Here is a 23,298-nt window from a genome sequence, read left to right on the forward strand (position 1 = left end):
ACTCCTGACCCTGAGTTGTATGTCATTTATGTCCTTTGTCAGTGAATCTACTCTTTTGGAAGGAAGGAATGTGTGTGGTCTTCAGAGGTTTGGAGCAGCTAATGCATGTGATATGCAAATAAGCACATTTTAAATTTTTTATTTTATTTTTTAATGGTTTATAACATTATATCAGTTTTTTGTGTACCTAAATATTATATTTCGACTTCTGTATACACTACAGCGTGCTCATTCCCAAAGGTTTAGCTTCCATTCATCACCATGCAGTTGACCCCCTTTATCCATTTTGCCATCCCCCTGCCACCCTTCCCCTCTGGTAACTGCTACTCTGTTCACTGTATCTATGTGTTTGTTTTTGTTTGGTTTGTTCATTTATTTTTGTATTCCACGTATGAGTGAAATCATATGATATTTGTCTTTCTCCATCTGACTTACTTCACTTAGCATAATACATTCAAGGTCCATCCATGCTGTCACAGATGGCAAGATTTCATCTTTTTATGGCTTAGTAGTATTCCATCATACACACACACACACACACACACACACACACACACACACACCCCACATCCTCTTTATCCGTTCATGTGTCTATGGGCACTTAAGTTGTTTCCATATGTTAGCTATTTGCAAAGAATGCTGCAATGAGCATAGAGCCGCATATATCTTTTTCCAATTAGTGTTTTCATATTCTTTCAATAAATACCCAGAAGTGGAATAGCTGGGTCATATGTTAGTTCTATTCTTAATCTTTTGAGGAACTTCCATATTGTTTTCCACTGTGGCTGCACCACTTTACCTTCCCACCAACAGTGTATGAGGGTTCCCTTTTCTCCACGTTCTCTCCATCACTTGTTTTTTCTACCTTTTTGATGGTAGCCATTCTAACAGGCATGAGGTGATATCTCATTGTGATTTTGATTTGCATTTCCCTAATAAGAGTGATGTTGAACTTCCTTGTATGTGCCTGTTGGCCATCTGTATCTTCTTTGGAAAAATGTCTTTTTAGCTTCTCTGCCCATTTTAAAATTGGGTTGTTTGTTTTTCTGTTGTTAAGTTGTATGAGTTCTTTATATATTTTGGACATTAACCTGTCATTGGATATATGATTTGCAAATATCTTCCCTCATTTGGTAGGTTGTCTTTTCAATTTGTTAATGGTTTCTTTTGCTGTGAAGAAGCTTTTTAGTTTGATGAGGTCCCATGTGTTTATTTTTGCTTTTGTTCTCCTTTCCTGAGGAGACATATTCAGAAAGATATTGCTAAAACCAATATCAAAGAGCATCTTGCCTATGTTTTCTTCTAGGAGTTTTATGGTTTCAGATCTTACATTCAAGTCTTTAATCCATTGTGAGTTGATTTTTGTGTATAATGTAAGATAGTGGTCTAGTTTCATTCTTTTGCATGTGGCTGTCCAGTTTTCCCAACACCGTTTGTTAAACAGACTATACTTTCTCCATTGTATGTTCTTTGTTCCTTTGTCATAAATTGATTGTCCATGTATATGTGAGTTTATTTCTGGGCTCTCAATTCTCTTCCATTGATCTCTGTGTTTGTTTTTCTGCCAATATCATGCTGTTTTGATTACTATAGCTGTGTAATATCATTTGAAATCAAGATGTGTGACACCTCCAGTTTTGTTCTTTTTTCTCAGGATTGTTTTGGCTATCTGGGGTCTATTGTAGTTCCATATAAATTTTAGGATTTTTGTTCCGTTTCTGTGAAAAATGTCATTGGAATTTTTTTTTTTTTAAACATCTTTATTGAAGTATAATTGCTTTACAATGGTGTGTTACTTTCTGCTTTATAACAAAGTGAATCAGTTATACATATACATATGTTCCCATATCTCTTCCCTCTTGCATCTCCCTCCCTCCCACCCTCCCTATCCCACCCCTCTAGGTGGTCACAAAGCACCGAGCTGATCTCCCTGTGCTATGCGGCTGCTTCCCACTAGCTATCTACTTGACATTTGGTAGTGTATATATGTCCATGACACTCTCTCACCCTGTCACATCTCACCCCTCCCCCTCCCCATATCCTCAAGTCCATTCTCTAGTAGGTCTGTGTCTTTATTCCCGTCTTGCCACTAGGTTCTTCATGACCTTTTTTTTTTTCCTTAGATTCCATATATATGTGTTAGCATACTGTATTTCTTTTTCTCTTTCTGACTTACTTCACTCTGTATGACAGACTCTAACTCCATCCTCCTCATTACAAATACCTCCATTTCATTTCTTTTTATGGCTGAGTAATATTCCATTGTATATATGTGCCACATCTTCTTTATCCATTCATCCGATGGTGGACACTTAGGTTGCTTCCATGTCCTGGCTATCGTAAACAGAGCTGCAATGAATATTTTGGTACATGACTCTTTCTGAATTATGGTTTTCTCAGGGTATATGCCCAGTAGTGGGATTGCTGGGTCGTATGGTAGTTCTATTTGTAGTTTTTTAAGGAACCTCCATACTGTTCTCCATAGTGGCTGTATCAATTTACATTCCCACCAACAGTGCAAGAGTGTTCCCTTTTCTCCACACCCTCTCCAGCATTTATTGTTTCTAGATTTTTTGATGATGGCCATTCTGACCAGTGTGAGATGATACCTCATTGTAGTTTTGATTTGCATTTCTCTAATGATTAATGATGTTGAGCATTCTTTCATGTGTCTGTTGGCAATCTGTATATCTTCTTTGGAGAAATGTCTGTTTAGGTCTTCTGCCCATTTTTGGATTGGGTTGTTTGTTTTTTTGTTATTGAGCTGCATGAGCTGCTTGTAAATCTTGGAGATTAATCCTTTGTCAGTTGCTTCATTTGCAAATATTTTCTCCCATTTTGAGGGTTGTCTTTTGGTCTTGTTTATGGTTTCCTTTGCTGTGCAAAAGCTTTTAAGTTTCATTAGGTCCCATTTGTTTATTTGTGTTTTTATTTCCATTTCTCTAGGAGCTGGGTCAAAAAGGATCTTGCTGTGATTTATGTCATAGAGTGTTCTGCCTATGTTTTCCTCTAAGAGTTTGATAGTGTCTGGCCTTACACTTAGGTCTTTAATCCATTTTGAGTTTATTTTTGTGTATGGTGTCAGGGAGTGTTCTAATTTCATACTTTTACATGTACCTGTCCAATTTTCCCAGCACCACTTATTGAAGAGGCTGTCTTTTCTCCACTGTATATGCTTGCCTCCTTTATCAAAGATAAGGTGACCATATGTGCGTGGGCTTATCTCTGGGCTTTCTATCCTGTTCCATTGATCTATATTTCTGTTTTGGTGCCAGTACCAAACTGTCTTGATTACTGTAGCTTTGTAATATAGTCTGAAGTCAGGGAGCCTGATTCCTCCAGCTCCATTTTTCGTTCTCAAATTGCTTTGGCTATTCGGGGTCTTTTGTGTTTCCATACAAATAGTGAAATTTTTTGTTCTAGTTCTGTGAAAAATGCCAGTGGTAGTTTGATAAGGATTGCACTGAATCTGTAGATTGCTTTGGGTAGCAGAGTCATTTTCACAATGTTGATTCTTCCAATCCAAGAACATGGTATATCTCTCCATCTATTTGTATCATCTTTAATTTCTTTCATCAGTGTCCTATAATTTTCTGCATACAGGTCTTTTGTCTCCTTAGGTAGGTTTATTCCTAGATATTTTATTCTTTTTGTTGCAATGGTAAACGGGAGTGTTTTCTTAATTTCACTTTCAGATTTTTCATCATTAGTGTATAGGAATGCAAGAGATTTCTGTGCATTAATTTTGTATCCTGCTACTTTACCAAATTCATTGATTAGCTCTAGTAGTTTTCTAGTAGCATCTTTAGGATTCTCTATGTATAGTATCATGTCATCTGCAAACAGTGACAGCTTTACTTCTTCTTTTCTGATTTGGATTCCTTTTATTTCTTTTTCTTCTCTGATTGCTGTGGCTAACACTTCCAAAACTATGTTGAATAATAGTGGTGAGAGTGGGCAACCTTGTCTTGTTCATGATCTTAGTGGAAATGGTTTCAGTTTTTCACCATCGAGGACAATGTTGGCTGTGGGTTTGTCATATATGGCCTTTATTATGTTGAGGAAAGTTCCCTCTATGCCTACTTTCTGCAGGGCTTTTATCATAAATGGGTGTTGAATTTTGTCGAAAGCTTTCTCTGCATCTATTGAGATGATCATATGGTTTTTCTCCTTCAATTTGTTAATATGATGTATCACGTTGATTGATTTGCGTATATTGAAGAATCCTTGCATTCCTGGAATAAACCCCACTTGATCATGGTGTATAATCTTTTTAATGTGCTGTTGGATTCTGTTTGCTAGTATTTTGTTGAGGATTTTTGCATCTATGTTCATCAGTGATATTGGCCTGTAGTTTTCTTTCTTTGTGACATCTTTGTCTGGTTTTGGTATCAAAACCTCTGCAATATTCCTCCCTCTGCAATATTTTGGAAGAGTTTGAGAAGGATAGGTGTTAGCTCTTCTCTAAATGTTTGATAGAATTCGCCTGTGAAGCCATCTGGTCCTGGGCTTTTGTGTGTTGGAAGATTTTTAATCCCAGTTTCAATTTCAGTGCTTGTGATTGGTCTGTTCATATTTTCTATTTCTTCCTGGTTCAGTCTCAGCAGGTTGTGCATTTCTAAGAATCTGTCCATTTCTTCCAGGTTGTCCATTTTATTGGCATAGAGTTGCTTGTAGTAATCTCTCATGATCGTTTGTATTTCTGCAGTGTCAGTGGTTACTTCTCCTTTTTTATTTCTAATTCTGTTGATTTGAGTCTTCTCCCTTTTTCTCTTGATGAGTCTGGCTAATGGTTTATCAATTTTGTTTATCTTCTCAAAGAACCAGCTTTTAGTTTCATTGATTTTTGCTATTGTTTCCTTCATTTCTTTTTCATTTATTTCTGATCTGATCTTTATGATTTCTTTCCTTCTGCTAGCTTTGGGGTTTTTTTGTTCTTCTTTCTCTAATTGCTTTAGGTGCAAGGTTAGGTTGTTTATTCGAGATGTTTCCTGTTTCTTGATGTAGGCTTGTATTGCTATAAACTTCCCTCTTAGAACTGCTTTTGCTGCATCCCATAGGTTTTGGGTCGTCGTGTCTCCATTGTCATTTGTTTCTAGGTATTTTTTGATTTCCCCTTTGATTTCTTCAGTGATCACTTCGTTATTAAGTAGTGTATTGTGTAGCCTCCATGTGTTTGTATTTTTTACAGATCTTTTCCTGTAATTGATATCTAGTCTCATAGCGTTGTGGTCGGAAAAGATACTTGATACGATTTCAATTTTTTTAAATTTACCAAGGCTAGATTTGTGACCCAAGATATGATCTATCCTGGAGAATGTTCCATGAGCACTTGAGAAAAATGTGTATTCTGTTGTTTTTGGGTGGAATGTCCTATAAATATCAATTAAGTCCATCTTGTTTAATGTATCATTTAAAGCTTGTGTTTCCTTATTTATTTTCATTTTGGATGATCTGTCCATTGGTGAAAGTGGGGTGTTAAAGTCCCCTACTATGATTGTGTTACTGTCGATTTCCCCTTTTATGGCTCTCAGCATTTGCCTTATGTATTGAGGTGCTGCTATGTTGGGTGCTCAAATATTTACAATTGTTATACCTTCCTCTTGGATCGATCCCTTGATCATTATATAGTGTCCTTCTTTGTCTCTTGTAATAGTCTTTATTTTAAAGTCTATTTTGTCTGATATGAGAATTGCTACTCCAGCTTTCTTTTGATTTCCATTTGCATGGAATATCTTTTTCCATCCCCTCACTTTCAGTCTGTATGTGTCTCTAGGTCTGAAGTGGGTCTCTTGTAGACAGCATATATATGGGTCTTGTTTTTGTATCCATTCAGCCAGTCTGTGTCTTTTGGTGGGAGCATTTAATCCATTTACATTTAAGGTAATTATCGATATGTATGTTCCTATTCCCATTTTCTTAAATGTTTTGGGTTTGTTATTGTAGGTGTTTTCCTTCTTTTGTGTTTCTTGCCTAGAGAAGTTCCTTTAGCATTTGTTATAAAGCTGGTTTGGTGGTGCTGAACTCTCTCAGCTTTTGCTTGTCTGTAAAGGTTTTAATTTCTCCATCAAATCTGAATGAGATCCTTGCTGGGTAGAGTAATCTTGGTTGTAGGTTTTTCTCCTTCATCACTTTAAGTATATCCTGCCACTCCCTTCTGGCTTGCAGAGTTTCTGCTGAAAGATCAGCTGTTAACCTTATGGGGATGCCCTTGTGTGTTATTTGTTGTTTTTCCCTTGCTGCTTTTAATATGTTTTCTTTATATTTAATTTTTGATAGTTTGATTAATATGTGTCTTGGTGTGTTTCTCCTTGGATTTATCCTGTATGGGACTCTCTGTGCTTCCTGGACTTGATTAACTATTTCCTTTCCCATATTAGGGAAGTTTTCAACTATAATCTCTTCAAATATTTTCTCAGTCCCTTTCTTTTTCTCTTCTTCTTCTGGGACCCCTATAATTCGAATGTTGGTGCGTTTAATGTTGTCCCAGAGGTCTCTGAGACTGTCCTCAGTTCTTTTCATTCTTTTTTCTTTATTCTGCTCTGCAGTAGTTATTTCCACCATTTTATCTTCCAGGTCACTTATCCGTTCTTCTGCCTCAGTTATTCTGCTATTGATCCCATCTAGAGTATTTTTAATTTCATTTATTGTGCTTTTCATCGTTGCTTGGTTCCTCTTTAGTTCTTCTATGTCCTTGTTAAATGTTTCTTGCATTTTGTCTATTCTATTTCCAAGATTTTGGATCATCCTTACTATCATTATTCTGAATTCTTTTTCAGGTAGACTACCTATTTCCTCTTCATTTGTTAGGTCTGGTGTGTTTTGACCCTGCTCCTTCATCTGCTGTGTGTTTTTCTGTCTTCTCATTTTGCTTATCTTACTGTGTTTGGGGTCTCCTTTTCACAGGCTGCAGGTTCGTAGTTCCCGTTGTTTTTGGTATCTGTCCCCAGTGGCTAAGGTTGGTTCAGTGGGTTGTGTAGGTTTCCTGGTGGAGGGAACTAGTGCCCGTGTTCTGGTGGATGAGGCTGGATCTTGTCTTTCTGGTGGGCACGTCCACGTCTGGTGGTGTGTTTTGGGGTGTCTGTGGCCTTATTATGATTTTAGGCAGCCTCTCTGTTAATGGATGGGGCTGTGTTCCTGTCTTGCTAGTTGTTTGGCATAGGGTGTCCAGCAATGTAGCTTGCTGGTTGTTGAGTGAAGCTGGGTCTTGATATTGAGATGGAGATCTCTGAGAGATTTCTGCCATTTGGTATTACGTGGAGCTGGGAGGTCTCTTGTGGACCAGTGTCCTGAAGTTGGCTCTCCCACCTCAGAGGCACAGCCCTGATGCCTGGCTGGAGCACCAAGAGCCTGTCATCCACACGGCTCAGAATAAAAGGGAGAAAAAATAGAAAGAAAGAAAGAAAGAGGATAAAATAAAATAAAATAAAATAAAGCTATTATAATAAAAAATAAGAAAAAAAATTATTAAGAATAAATTAAGAAAAAATTTTTTTTAATTTTTTAAAATAAATTTATTAATATTTTATAATAAAAAGTAAGAAAAAAATTATTAAAAAATTTATTAAGAAAAAAATTTTTTTAATTTTTTAAAATAAAAAATATGAAAAAACTTATTAAAAATTTTTTTTTAATTTTTTAAAAATAGAAAATAAGGAAAAAATTATTAAGAAAACATTTATTAGGGAAAAAAAAATTTTTAAGTTAAAAAAAAAAAAAAGGACAGACCTAACCCTAGGACTAACGGTGAGAGCAAAGCTATACAGACAAAATCTCACCCAGAAGCATACACATATACACTCACAAAAAAAGGAAAAGGGGAAAAATTAATATATCCTGCTCCCAAAGTCCACCTCCTAAATTTGGGATGATTCGTTGTCTATTCAGGTATTCAACAGATGCAGGCACATCAAGTTGTTTGTGGAGCTTCAATCCGCTGCTTCTGAGGCTGCTGGGAGAGATTTCCCTTTCTCTTCTTTGTTCGTACAGCTCCCGGGGTTCAGCTTTGGATTTGGACCCGCCTCTGCATGTAGGTCGCCTGAGGGCGTCTGTTCCCCGCCCAGACAGAACGGGGTTAAAGGAGCAGCTGATTCGGCGGCTCTGGCTCAGTCAGGCCGGGGGGAGGGAGCGGTACGGAGGAGGCGGGGCGAGCCTGCGGCGGCAGAAGCCGGCGTGACGTTGCAGCAGCCTGAGGCGCGCCGTGCGCTCTCCCGGGGAAGTTGTCCCCGGATCACGGGAGCCTGGCCGTGGCGGGCTGCACAGGCTCCCGGGAGGGGCGATGTGGAGAATGACCTGTGCTCGCCCACAGGCTTTTTGGTGGCGGCAGCAGCAGCCTTAGCGTCTCATGCCCGTCTCTGGGGTCCGCGCTGATAACCGCGGCTCGCGCCCGTCTCTGGGGTCCGCGCTGATAGCCGCGGCTCGCGCCCGTCTCTGGAGTTCGTTTAAGCAGCGCTCTGAAGCCCCTCTCCTTGCGCGCCGCGAAACAAAGAGGCAAGAAAAAGTCTCTTGCCTCTTCGGCAGCTGCAGTCTTTTTCCCGGACTCCCTCCCGGCTAGCACCAAAGCCCGAGCCTCAGCTCCCAGCCCCCGCCCGCCCCGGCGGGTGAGCAGACAAGCCTCTCGGGCTGGTGAGTGCTGCTCGGCGCCGATCCTCTGTGTGGGAATCTCTCCGCTTTGCCCTCCGCACCCCTGTGGCTGCGCTCTCCTCCGTGGCTCTGAAGCTTCCCCCCTCTGCCACACGCAGTCTCTGCCCACGAAGGGGCTTCCTAGTGTGTGGAAACCTTTCCTCCTTCACAGCTCCCTCCCACTGGTGCAGGTCCCGTCCCTATTCTTTTGTCTCTGTTATTTCTTTTTTCTTTTGCCCTACCCAAGTACGTGGGGATTTTCTTGCCTTTTGGGAGGTCTGACGTCTTCTGCTAGCGTTCAGTGGGTGTTCTGTAGGAGCAGTTCCACGTGTAGATGTATTTCTACTGTATCTGTGGGAAGGAAGGTGATCTCCGCGTCTTACTCTTCCGCCATCTTGCTGTCATTGGAATTTTGATAAGGAATGTACTGAATCCATAGATTGCTTTAAGTAATATGGACATTTTAACAATGTTAATTCTTTCAGTCAATGAGCACAGAATATCTTTCCATTTGTGTCATCTTCAATTTCTTTCAACAATGTCTTATAGTTTGCAGTATACAGGTCTTTCATCTCCATGCTTGAATTTATTCTTAGGGATTTTATTCTTTTTGATGCAATTATAAATGGAATTGATTTCATAATTTCTCTTTCTGCACAACAGATTTTTTTATACTGATTTAGTACCCTGAAACTTGACTGTATTCATTTATTATTTCTAATAGTTTTTAGGTGATGCCTTTAGGGTTTTCTATACATAGTATCATGTCATCTGCAAACAGTGACAGCTTTACTTCTTCCTTTCCATTTTGGATGCCTTTTATTTCTTTTTCTTGCTTAATTGATCTGGCTAGGACTTCCAATATTATGTTGAATAAGAGTGGCAAGAGTGGATGCAGAAAAAGCTTTTGACAAAATTCAACATCCATTATGATAAAAACCCTCCAGAAAGTGGGCATAGAGGGAACATACCTCAACATAATAAGGGCCATATATGACAAACCCACAGCTAACATCATATTCAATGGTGAAAAGCTGAAAGCATGTCCTCTAAGATCAGGAACAAGACAAGGATGCCCACTCTCACCCCTTTTATCAGTGGTTTTTGTTTTTTTTTATTACTATGTTTTTTCCTAGTACTTTTATGTAGATGTCAGAATGGCATCATCAAAAAGAACACAAATGACAAATGTTGGTGAGGATGTGGAGAAAGGGAACCCTTGTACATTGTTGGTGGGAATGTAATTGGTGCAGTCACTGTGGAAAACAGTATGGAGGTTTCTTAAAAACTTAAAAATAGAACTACTGTATGACCCAGCAATTCCATTCCTGGGTATATATCAAAAAAAACAAAAACACTAACTTGAAAATATACATGCCCTCCAATGTTCATAGCAGCATTATTTACAATTGTCAAGATATGGAAGTGTCCATAAACAGATAAATGGATAAAGAAGAAGATGTGGGACATATATATATATACACACACACACATACACACATGCACACATATATGATGGAATGTTACTCAGCCATAAAAAAGAAATATTGCCATTTACAGTATTACTAGAATCTTCCCTCTTGATACTGCTTTTGCTTCATCCCATAGATTTTGGTAAGCCATATTTCCATTTTCATTTGTCTCTAATTTTTTTTCATTTCTCCTTTGATATCTTTGTTGACCCAATAATTGTTCAGTAGCATGTTGCCTACTTGCCACATATTTGTGATATTTCTGGCTTTCTTCTTGTAGTTGATCTCTAGTTTCACACCATTTTGATTGGAAAAGATGCTTGGTATGATTTTAATCTTCCTAAATTTATTGAGACTTGTTTTGTGTCCCAACATATGGTCTATCCCTGAGAATGTTCCATGTGCACTTGAGAATAGTGTGTATTTGGCTGCATTTGGATAGAATGTTTTATATATGTCTATCAAATCAATCTGGTCTAAGGTTCATTTAAGGCTGCTGTTTCCTTGTTGACTTTCTGTCTGGATGCTCTAATACACTGATGTAAGTGGGGTATTAAAATCACCTACTATTATTTTGTTGTCTCCCTTTAGGTATGTTATTAATTGCTTTATATATTTTGGTGCTCCTATGTTAGGTCAATATATATTAATAACTGTTATGTCTTCTTGACGAATTGTCCTCTTTACCATTACTTAATGTCCATCTTTGTCTCTTGCTGCCATTTTTGCCTTGAAGTCTATTTTTTCCCATGTGAGAATGGCTACACCCACTTTCTTTTGGCTGTCATTTGCTTGGAGTATCGACTTCCATTCCTTCACTTTGAGCCTATGTTTCTCTTTAAAGCTGAGATGAGTCTCCTGGAGGCAGCATATAGTTGGGTCTTATTTTCTAATCCATCCAGTTATTCTGTGTCTTTTGATTGGTAAATTCAATCTATTCACATTTAAGGTGATCGTTGATAGATGAGGACTTAGAACTGCCATTTTATCTTTTATTTTCTGGTCGCTCTGTATCTCCATTGTTCCTTTTTTTTTTTTAACATCTTTATTGGAGTATAATTGCTTTACAATGGTGTGTTAGTTTCTGCTGTATAACAAAGTGAATCAGCCATACGTATACATATATCCCCATATCTCCTCCCTCTTGCGTCTCCCTCCCACCGTCCCTATCCCACCCCTCTAGGTGGTCACAAAGCCCTGAGCTGATCTCCCTGTGCTATGCGGCTGCTTCCCTCCATTGTTCCTTTTTCCTTGTGTTTCTGTCTGCCATTTTAGTATGGTGGTTTTCTATGATGTTTTTCCCAATTTCCTCTTGTTCTTATGTTTCCTCTCTCTGCTCTAGATTTATGGTTTGTGGTTACCATGAGATTTGTATGAAACCTATCATGGATAAAATTGTTCTTTTTCTGCTGATAGTAGTATCTTATCTTCATTTGCCTACATGGGTTTCCTCCTTTTCCTCTTCCCTTTTTACGTTTTTGTTGTCTTAAATTATTCCTTTTTGTGTTGTTCGTTACTAAATTAAAGTAGCTAGAGTTATTTTTACTGCTTTTTTCCCTTTAATCTTTATGCTGTAATTAAGTTTTTAACAACCTATTCTGATATAGAATAAGTTGCAATTTTTTTATTCTGTCTGTCCATTTACCATTTTACTCAAGCTTGTGTGTACAGTACTTTTGCCTTTTCATTTCAGGTAGAAGAGCTTCTTTCAACGTTTCTTTTAAGGCGCATCTAATGTTGATGAGCTCAGTCAGCTTTTGTTCGTCTGGGAACGTCTTTATTTCTCCTTCATATGTGAAGGATAACTTTGCTGGATAGAGTATTCTTGGGTGATGGTTTTTATCTTTCAGTATTTCGAGTATGTCATTCCACTCTCTCCTGGCCTGCAGAGTTTCTGCTGAGAAATCTGCTGATAGACTGATGGGGATTCCTTTGTAGGTTACCATCCTTTTTTCCCTGGCTGCCTTTAGAATATTCTTTTTTGTCATTGACTTTTGACAGTTTTAATACACTGTGTCTTGAAGAAGGTTTTTTTGTATTGAGGTAATTAGAAGTTCTCTTGGCTTCGTGGACTTCTCCATCCAGTTCCCTCCCCAGTTTTGGGAAGTCCTCAGCTATTATTTCTTTAAATAAACCCTCTGCGCTCTTCACTCTCCCTTCTCCTTCTGGGATACCCATTACCCTAATGATGCCCTTCCTAAAAGAGTCAGATAGTTCTGTAGGATTTCTTTACTTTTTAGATCTTAATTCACTCTCCTCTTCTCCCTGTATCATTTCTAGATTTCCATCTTTAAGCTCACTAATTCTCTCTTCCATGTGGTCTGCTCTATTTCCAGTGCTTTCTAATGCATTCTTCATCTCATTTATTGAGTTCTTCAGCCCCAGAATTCCTGTTTGGTGCTTTTTTCGAATTTCAATCTCTTTGGTAAAGTATTCCTTCTGTTCATTAATTTCATTCCTGAGCTCATTGAACTGCCTTTCAAAGTTTTCTTGTAGCTGGTTGAGTATCTTCATGACAGCTATTTTGAATTCTCTATCAGATCACAACATTCCATGACTTTAAATTTGGTTTCTGGAGGACTGTCATTTTCTTTTTGTGGTACTGTGTTACCATGGTTCTTCATGGGCTTGATGAGTGCTCCTCTGCCAGTGCATTTGAAGTGGTGAACATGTTTCTTTAGGTAAAGCTTTTTTTTTTTTTCCCCTCACTTGATTGTAGCTATTCAATAGGTTAGTAATTAGATGCCTTTCTTTTGTTTCCCAGTAGGTGGCGCTATAGCACACGTTTTTGGTTTCTCTTACCCGCGCTGCCTCTGGTTATTTTTGGGAGCTGGCACCTTCCACCCTTCACTGTCTGTGTCAGAGGTGTCGCCTGGTGCCCTCCTTGTCACTATTTCTGTCTCCAGGGTTGTTGGTTCCTTGCTGCTGCCGGTGTTGCTGACAATGCCACCTGGGGCACGGAGATGGCAGGCACTGCCTTCACCGTCCCTCTGGTTCCGCCTGCTTTATGTGTTCCAGGCCACGCACCCTTAGATGACAGATGTGTGGAACCCTCCAGCATGCTGCTGTGTCGGGCCGAGGAACGTTTGTTGAGTTATGGATGTTTTACTGGTCGTAGATGGAAGGGGAGAGACAAAGGGAGTGTCTCACACCCCCCCATGATGTTGATGTCACTCTTCCAAATGGGCACATTTTAAATACACTTGATAGGATAATAAGGGTAAACTTTTCTGTGTTGTACTAAGCAACAGATCTAAATGGAATCAGAGGAAAGTGGTCATTGTTAATGTTTACAATTCAAGTGGTTACATATTTTTTAGGTCCTGAAAGATGCTTTATGAACTGTAAGGGTTCTCTTATTTCTTAATTAAATTTAGCAAGAAGCTTACTATGAAATGTTATTTGCTGGCTGGCTTTCATACCGAAGTGTTTCACTTTACGCTGATCTAAAGTAGTGTGCCTTCCAAAGCTGCTAGTGACAGATAAGAGCAAGAACACAGCTTTACGTAGTCAAGGAACATTTGTTTCTCTTATAATGCACTGTTTCAGGACTCTGTCCCCTCTCTGGGCCTTTTCCTTTTTTTAATCTTAAACTCTAAACTATAGAATTAAATTCCTTGACTGAAGTTTTCTGTAAGACAGTTTATCTTCTTTGTTCCAGAACTCTGGGTGGCCTCCATTTTTTTTGTCTTCAACAAACAGTCTTGCTCTTGAATGAAAGACTACTCCTTTCATGTTCGTATTAGTCACACACACATATTAAAGAACGCCTGCCCTCTTGTGTCCATAGAGGCTGCTACAATAAGGAGTGAATTAGCAAGTTTATCACTCCAGAAATACAGAGTTCTATCCTATGGAGATTTTCTACCAGAGTTTGCTCAAGGCTGCCAAGTATGGTTGTACAGTTCAAACACTGCAGAACAACCTCAGCCCAAGAGCTGAATGAACAGTCATTGAGAGACTTCCCTGGTGGTGCAGTGGTTAAGAATCCGCCTGCCAATGTAGGGGACATGGGTTTGAGCCCTGGCCCAGAAAGATCCCACATGCCACGGAGCAATGAAGCCTGTGAGCCACAACTACTGAGCCTGTGCTCTAGAGCCCGCGAGCCACAAGTACTGAAGCCCTGGCGCCTAGAGCCCTTGCTCTACAAGAAAAGCCACCGCAATGAGAAGTCCACGCACCGCAACGAAGAGTAGCCCCCGCTTGCCGCAACTAGAGAAAGCCCGTGCACAGCAACAAAGACCCAACAGAGCCAAAAATAAAAACAAACAAATAAATAAATTTATTTAAAAAAAGACTTGTGGCTCTGCTGATTTTTCAACATTTGTAAGACACATTGACCCAGAGTGTCAAAACCATGTTCACTTTTATAAATGTAGATACTTTTTCTACTTAAAAAAATTATGTAGACTCATTACATAAAATTTGGAAAATACAGAAAAGGAGAAAGAAAGAAGACATCCGTATTCTTACTATCCAACAATGAATCCTGCTAATATCTCCCCCTAATTAAAGGTTCTCCTGGAAAATCCTAGCAAGTGAGGATCTACTCTGTTCGTCATTTTGGAAACTTGGAATAGTCCCGATTTAATGTATTCTTGTCATCCCAAATCATAAAATCAAAAATTTTCAATGGCAAATCCAGGGATGGAGGTCCACTGGCACCTTTAGAAACGGCAGTTGAGTAACTGCCAGAGAGGGGAACCAAAGCTGGGAGAGGATAATAATAACGGACACTGCAAAATGCATTGTGTACACAAAGCTCTGTGCTAACACTGATGCCTCAATATTTTGCGTGTGTGTTATGTTGATTTGTATATTCATGTTTCCTGTAGGGTTTTTGGAGTCTCTGGACGACTTTTACCTTCTCAGCAGTGGTTTGGTGTTGCTGCAGACCACAAACAGCGTGTATAATAAAACCCTACTGCAGCACGTGGTACCCCAGTCTCTCCTGGCCTGGCAAAGAGTCCGGGTGGCCAATATGATGGCAAACGGAGGCAAGCAGTGGGCAGAGGTCTTTTCAAAATACAACTCTGGTAAGTGGCCCTGCGGAATAACTCAGGCGTGTACGTACGTTTAGACCTGGAGTTAAGCAGTAAAGCCATACCCATGCCCTGTCTTCATGTCTCCCGATATTTCAGGCACGTATAACAATCAGTACATGGTCCTGGACCTGAAGAAGGTAAATCTGAACTACAGCCTTGATAAAGGCACTCTGTACATTGTGGAGCAAATTCCTACGTATGTAGAATATTCTGAGCAAACTGATGTTCTGCGGACAGGTATTTTCTTCATGCTAGAAATCTGGAAGTCTGATGTGTGTGTGTGTGTGTGTGTGTGTGTGTGTGATGGGTAATATGTGGTGTGTGAATGTATGATGGGGGGAGTATATGGTGGGGAAGGAAGGAGGGGAATGCCATTGCTAGTCACACAGGGAAAGAATGACCAGGTTCAGCACAACATGTAAAACCTGCACCTCAGACTCTTGCGTGACAGCATAATCTACTCTTACGCGTAGACTGGGACAAAGCCAGGCATTCACAATCTTATGACTACTTATGGTTCCAATATTACCTTCTCTCCTGGGTTCCCAAGTAAAACTTTTAGTTCAGCAACTATTTATGGGAGTGCTACTCTGGCCCAGGGACTGGAAAAGCGTGGATGTAGAATCCCCAACACACAGTCTGATAGGAAAGCAAGGCACCCAAAGAAGCTATTCGAACCCAGAAAGCAAAGAGCAGTGATAAGCTCTGGTGTAGCAAACCTGGTGGTGAAACTAAAGAAGGCACCGTGTCAGTGGGAGGGATGAGAGAAGGCGGTTCTGGAGGGCAAGGTCACAGCCCAGACGTTGGAAGTACTGGTTTTGGAGTCACATTGCCTTGATTTGACTATCTGTTCCTCAAAATCTTATCCACTCTCTCCAAGCCTCGCTTTCTTCATCTGTAAAACCTGACAGTAATGGTACAGGTCCCTAGTCACTTATTTGTAATTACAAAATCTCAAAACTCTAAAACTAAAAGTTCTTTGTTCCTTTGTTTTTTGTCCTAGCTCGCTTGTGGTAGCAAAATATGACCTGATCTGAACTCACTCGGTAGCAAAAACTAACTTGAACTATTTATAGTCTCTATTTATTTCCTCTCCTCTGGAGAGAATTTATACATCAGGCTACAGAGTTATCAATGTCTTTGATTATGAGGGGCTCCCCACAGAGACTGCAACATCGTCTGTAATTTACACACCATTGCTGTTCTAAAACCTGGAAAACCCTGAATTCTGAAACGCATCTGGCCCCCAAGAGTTTTGCGATGTGGGAGTGTGGACCTTTGCAATTTCACGGGGTTGCCATGATAATTAACTGAGATAATTTTTGTCAATTCTTGAGCACGTTGCCGACACTTAGCAAGTCCTAACACCTTGCATTGAACGTAGTGCTCAGCGCACATAAGAAGTCCTCACTGAACGTTTGTTAAATAAATGAAAGAGAAGATGATGTCTGCGTGGAGGTTTACAGGCTAGAAAGGAGCTCAGCAATTTGACAACGGGACAAGGTCAAACAAATAGAGGCATGAAGACCGCGGTGTGAAGGAGAAACTATTAGCCCAAGACAGCTAGAGAGAAGGCTGTGACACGGAAGATAGGTAGTCAGGGGAAAATACAGCCTTTGGATCCTGCTGAGCAGTCAGTTTAGCCTTTATAGAAAGTCCAGAGATAAACCCATGCACCTATGGTCACCTAATCTACGACAAAGGAGGCAAGAATATAAAATGGAGAAAAGACACTCTCTTTGATAAGTGGTGCTGGGAAAACTGGACAGCTACATGTAAAAGAATGAAATTAGAACACTTCCTAACACCATACACAAAAATAAACTCAAAATGGATTAAAGACCTAAATGTAAGCCCAGACACTATAAAACTCTTAGAGGAAAACATAGGCAGAACACTCTTTGACATAAATCGCAGCAAGATCTTTTTTGACCCACCTACTAGAGTAATGGAAATAAAAATAAACAAATGGGATATAATTAAACTTCAAAGCTTTTGCACAGCAAAGGAAACTATAAGCAAAACAAAAAAACCACCCTCGGAATGGGAGAAAATATTTGCAAACGAAGCAACCGACAAGGGATTAATTTCCAAAATATACAAACAGCTCATGCAGCTCAATATCAAAAAAAACAAATAACCCAATCAAAAAATGGGCAGAAGACCTAAATAAATATTTCTCCAAAGAAGACATACAGATGGCCAAAAAAAGCACATGAAAAGATGCTCAACATCACTAATTATTAGAGAAATGCAAATCAAAACTACAATGAGGTTATCACCTCACACCAGTCAGAATGTCCAACATCAAAAAATCTACAAACAATAAATGCTGGCGAGGGTGTGGAGAAAAGGGAAGCCTCCTACACTGTTGGTGGGAATGTAAATTGATACAGCCACTATGGAGAACAGTATGGAGGTTCCTTAAACAACTAAAAATTAGCCTTTATCCTTTAGAAAACTGGAGTCTTTGAAAAGGGAGAACAGACAGGTCAGAGAGGAGACAGGAGGAGAATTAGGAAACTGTTGAAATAGATCAGCTGAGAGATGAGTAGGAACAGAACCAAGATAAGGTCTGGGTCCTGGGGATCAGGGCTGGTCCTTCATTTCCCAGGTGCTCGAATCCATTTTGTAACGACACCCAGAGGGAACCGCCTCACTCCAGGGTGGCTCCTGCCAGCTAAATGCATATAATGGGCATAAAACAGAATTAACTAAGGTGGAAACTTCAATTGCCAAGAAGATCAGATGCTACCAAGTAGCGGACCTACCTCCTCTTCTTGTTGGAAAAATCCACCTGAGAAGTCACATCATTAGGTGGTTACTTGGTTAGCATGGCAGTTCAAAACTGAGAACCTAGCTGTCTGACTTGGTCCTAAGAGCCTGATAATAATAGGAAGCCGCTGATTATATGATGGTAGATTCAGGTTCTTTGCAATCCCATTCCTAGATCCCATGAAGAAATCTACCCTGGGACTAAAACAAGTTGATGCTGATCTGTCTGTAGTTTGTTTTGTTTTGTTTTCCCCCAGAGGCAAGAAGAACACAGAGTTAAATTCATCGAGTGTCTACTATATACTTGACATACCTTTTACTTATATTCTTTTGTTTGACCTTCATAACATATTTCCAGATAAGTAGTATTGTTACCATCTTACTGTAAGGGAAGAAAGGCTCAGAAAGAAACATGTGATTTTCCTAAATAATTAAGCGATATCATATAGCCATTTAAAAAAAAAAAAAAAAAGTCCCGCAAACCTCCTAGTATTTGAAAGCAGCTGTGATATGTCGATAGAAGCCCTGGGTGTTTTTAGTCAGAAGGAAGGCATTCGACCTCTCTGAACCTCTGTTTCTTCCTTTAGAAGGAGGGATGTAATATTTATACATCAGCAGGTGGTTGTGATATTATACAAGATACTCTATTTTAAATCCTTTTTTAATCATGAAGCTTTATGAAAATGTGACGTATAAAGCAGCCATTTTTATTATTCATTTGAGCTATTCACATAGAGAACTATAACTATAAAAGTTAATATTCGTCTAGTGCTTACCAAGTACCAGACCCTGTTGTAAGCTACTCCATCTGTTTGAACTCATTTAACGCTCACAATGATCCTTATAAGGTAAGTACTATCATTGTTCACATTTTATAGATGAAGACACTGAGGCACAGAGAGGTTAAAAAATTCGTGTAAGGTCACATACCTAATAATGGCAGGACCAGGCTTAAGATCCAGGCAGTCTAACTCCCAAGTTGTCTAACCTAGGTATACTGCAATAATAAATGTGACTTTTAGCCTGCACTTTCAATGTTGTCTTTATCTCACTTCTTCCTGATGCTGGCTCTGTGCCCCAGAATCAGCAAGGTTGAATGTCTTGTCATTTGTTTTCTCTTAATACTTCACCCCCGAATAGGGGATCCTATAAAACAGTAAGAAGGGAAAAAGGCAGACAAGGGCTAAGAGAATATGGGAGTGGGAATTAATCCCTGAATGGTGAAGGTTGACCGACTGTCCTATAGGCAACACCCTAGGCCACTGTAATCTGAGCTGTTCCTGAAATGTTGATTTTACTAAAGGTGTGTCACATGTTTGATGCCTAGTGACCCTGGCACACCGTGAAGCTTTGAATGAAGCTGAGCCTTTATGAATGTTTAGCGTCAGAGGAGTTAAATGCCTACTGGAACCTTAAAGACCATCTCCATTCCCCTCACATTATGAACTCTTCCTTTCCCTCCTCCTGCTAAAAAAAGGGGTTGGGGGAATGAGGTTAACTGCCTAAGGTCTAGTTATTCAACCCTGAGCCTAGAATTCAGATCATCTTCTGCTTAGTAGATTGCTTTAAGAATTTGGGGTGAAAACCCAAAGAATCCTGATGCTCTTCTTCCCCTAATGGAATAATCTAGAGGTATACCGAGTCTGTAAATTTCAAAGGATCTGTTTGATTGCCAGGGTTCACAGTCATTATTTTCTATGTAGTATCATTTTGTAATTACACAGTTGTGCCAATTTTCAAAAGAAAGTACCACGAATAACATTTCTTTTGTTCCCTCTCTTCTGTCTTCCTCCCCGTCCATCCCACCCTCCCCTCCCTTCCATTCCAAATTAGGATACTGGCCCTCCTACAACATTCCTTTCCATGAAAAAATCTACAACTGGAGTGGCTATCCAATGTTGGTTAAGAAGCTGGGTTTGGACTACTCTTATGATCTGGCTTCACGAGCCAAAATCTTCCGGCGTGACCAAGGGAAAGTGACTGATATGGAATCCATGAAATATATCATGCGATACAACAGTACGTAGCACATTTCTCAAGAATCATTCTTCAAAACTCCTTTTCTTCCCCATGGATAAAGAATCCATGTAATTTTATCATCTCTGTACTAGAAGGAATTATAAGAAGTTATTGAATTATTTAGTATTCAATTGATACTGTGCATATTATATACTCAACAAATAGAATTTTGTCCTCTTTTATAAAAATGATGGGGAAGAGGATTCTACATATTTTTTTAACTGAAAAAGTTATATGTAAAACACAGAAGAAAGAACCCATGTAGGGTACTTTTTTTACCCTACCGTCCCTAACACAGATTTCCTTCCAAGGAGAAAAGCAGCTACTAAAACAACAATTATTCGTAAACACTTTATTTTTGATGAACAGTATCGAGTCAGATTTGTATTTATTTTGTTAAAAAAAAAAATGTATGTACATTTGTCCTCTGTTACCTCTCTTCCATCCATTCTTCACTGTGCAAGGTTCTTGAGACCAGGCTGAGCCTGGAGCAGGGGACTTGAGGTTGCCTCTTCCCAGTACAAGTCGGAGGTGACTTCTGTATATGGGAGCAGGCTGGGCCGAGGAGGTCTCTGGGGTATACTCTCTGATCGTCTAGGCTTTCACAGGTCCAGTTTACTGTGGATAAGTGGATCTCGGAATGGTCAGTGCTCACTCTTTTCCCCATCACTTGTTTCCTAGATTACAAGAACGATACTTACAGTAAGGGTGATCCCTGCAATACCATCTGCTGCCGTGAGGACCTGAACTCACTTAATCCAAGTCCTGGAGGTTGCTATGACACCAAGGTAACACGCTATTGGTTGTTTTGTTTTGTTTTTTAACTTTTTGTTTTATGCTGGAGTATAGCCAATTAACAATGTTGCGATAGTTTCAGGTGCACAGCAGAGTGACTCAGCCATACGTAACATGTATCCGTTCTCCCCCAAACTCCCCTCCCATCCAGTCGCTATTGGTTTTTGAATTTAATTTCCACCAGTACCTAGGCCTTTTCAAAGGCAAAGCTGCAGAGGTTTTTGTGGCATAAAACACAATAACGTCTCTGAACACAAACTCAGTTCAGGAATCAGCTTCTTCAGAGAGTCTGCTGGTAGGCCCTACTGCCTCACTTCCAGTTCCTGGTCTGCCGCTCAGCTGTAAATCACATCGTCTTTTATGCTTCTGTGTCCTCATCTGAAAAATGGAAATAAGAGTACTTGCCTCAAGGGTTGTTGTGAAGAATCAACATTTAATATCTATAAAATGTTCACAACAGTACTTAGTGGGTTATTTGTAAATGTACACAATCACGATGATGATGACGGTGATGCTGTGGAGGTTTTACGTTTTACCAGACCGGCCCAAAGTCCAGAGAACATATTGAGAGCAGTGTGATTTCACGTTAAACAGGAACTGAATGTAGCTGAAGGAACAAGTATTGGACCAGATGCTCAAGCAATAAAGAGTTTTCACTATGCTAGAATTGTTAAGTGCTGTAATGTGTCTCACAATATAGCTAATAAAAAGTTTGCAGTGGGGCTGAAGCCCACTCATATAGGCTTGTGAGAACCAGTTGTGAAAATAGCTGACACCATGTTGATAGCTTGAAGTGGTGGAACATTTACATCATGGAAATCAGCAAACACTACAAATTGGGGTCTTTTTCCCTCAGAGAGCTAGTTAGTTAAAAATTTACCAGCACACTACTGGATTTGGGATGTCCAAGGTTGTGAGTTAGCCATCTAGTTGGTGGAAGGAATCATTCTACCACATCCTTTTGCACTTTTGGCTTGGGCATGTGTCTTTTCATTTGCATCTCCAGTCCTAAATTCTGGAAGAAATCTGTTACAAGCGGAGTTAACTGTTCTATCTGAAGCTCTCTAATAACTGTAAGAATGCCAACCCCCCCCCGTACATTATTTTTTTCTATCAGCTTAATGTCTAAACAGAAGATGCTTTAGAATAGTTTGAGCCAAGCTTTAGCCTTAATGACTCTCAAAATGCTGTGTAAGAAAAATTTAGTGGATGTAGCGAGCCTGGCACACATGAAGCCCCAGTGAATGCTTTTGTATTTATTTCTTTTTAATGGTATTTGCAGACATTCAGTAAAGTGTGTGAAAAGTGTTATAACCATTCCAGAACACACAAAGAGAATTACTTGAACTGGGGAGAACCCAAGCCAAGCTTCCATCTGCCAAATTTTACTTTTTTCAGGAGACAAGAGCCTGCCAAGTTTTCATCAAAAAAGTCTCTGTTGAAGCTTATACTTTAAAAATATCATTTCTCTTGAGCCATTTTGAATATGAGGGAAATCAGAAGTTATGAGACATTTCCTGCTTTCCCCTCTAAGCTTAAGATCTGCTGCTACCCAATGTTCAAGTGTTTTTAAGACACGGACCTCACTTTTTATCGAGTTCCTTCTACTTCAATACTCGTTAGTGCCCTGATTAATAACAACTTTTACTGAGGAATTAATCTATTCTAGGCACTGCTTCAAGTATTTGCTCTCATTAATCCTTATGACAACTCTTCTATGAAGCAGGGTTATTAGTTTACTTTTACAAATGAGAAAACGGAGTCAAAATACATTTTGGAGCTAGAATTCCAAACATGAGTAACCTGATTCCAGATCTCACACTTTTGGCGGTTAATTTAACACACTTCTACTAGTCAGTGCACATTTGAATGCCAAATGGAAACAGAAGAGCATTATTGTGGAAGCTTGCAAGATTTTATTTTAAGGGGAGCTGATATTGTGACTTTGGACAAACAGCAGGAACAACAGCCACAGCAGGGACGTAGTCTAGCGTTTTCCCAGTGGTTTCCTAAAAGGTCCCCCTCTTCTCTCTTTGCAGGTGGCAGACATCTACCTGGCATCCGAGTACACAGCCTATGCCATTAGTGGGCCCACAGTACAAGGCGGCCTCCCTGTTTTTCACTGGAGCCGTTTCAACAAAACTCTCCATGAGGGCATGCCAGAGGCCTACAACTTTGATTTTATTACCATGAAACCAATTTTGTAACTTGACATAAAATGGAGGGAGATGAGATACCAAGGGCACTATTTTAACTATGTTTTCCCATTCAGAATTAGTCTTAATAAAATATATTCAATCCAGTCTATCACTTTCATTTTTCACTGCCAATTTTGTCATTTTTAAAACAAGCATTTACTATAGGGTGGAGCACTGTAGAAGAAAACATTACATGTGATAAATGACAGTACCGTTTCAGCACACAAGCTTATACACAACAAAGTATGGTAGAAACTGCTCCCTCGCTCACCAAAATCCATGCTCTGCTTTTAAGCCTGGCCCCGCAGACCACACCTCCCAGGCTCCCTCGGGCAGCTGTGCCACGTGGCAGAGTTCTCGCGAGTGGACTCT

The 23,298-nt window shown here is 39.7% G+C and overlaps 1 protein-coding gene across 1 annotated transcript in view; it reads left to right on the forward strand.

Annotated features, from left to right (window-relative positions):
• PLBD1 (phospholipase B domain containing 1) overlaps positions 1-23,022 on the forward strand; it is a 52,967-nt gene extending 29,945 nt beyond the window's left edge. The window contains exons 6-10 of the mRNA XM_061206502.1: positions 14,930-15,130; positions 15,236-15,376; positions 19,748-19,933; positions 20,615-20,721; positions 22,768-23,022. Coding sequence (XP_061062485.1) covers positions 14,930-15,130; positions 15,236-15,376; positions 19,748-19,933; positions 20,615-20,721; positions 22,768-22,935 — 803 coding nt within the window. The 3' untranslated portion in view covers positions 22,936-23,022. The remainder of the gene's footprint in view (positions 1-14,929; positions 15,131-15,235; positions 15,377-19,747; positions 19,934-20,614; positions 20,722-22,767) is intronic.
• Positions 23,023-23,298: the final 276 nt, after the last annotated feature.

The sequence above is a fragment of the Eubalaena glacialis genome, chromosome 11 (assembly GCF_028564815.1).
Source record: "Eubalaena glacialis isolate mEubGla1 chromosome 11, mEubGla1.1.hap2.+ XY, whole genome shotgun sequence".
Lineage (NCBI taxonomy): Eukaryota > Metazoa > Chordata > Mammalia > Artiodactyla > Balaenidae > Eubalaena > Eubalaena glacialis.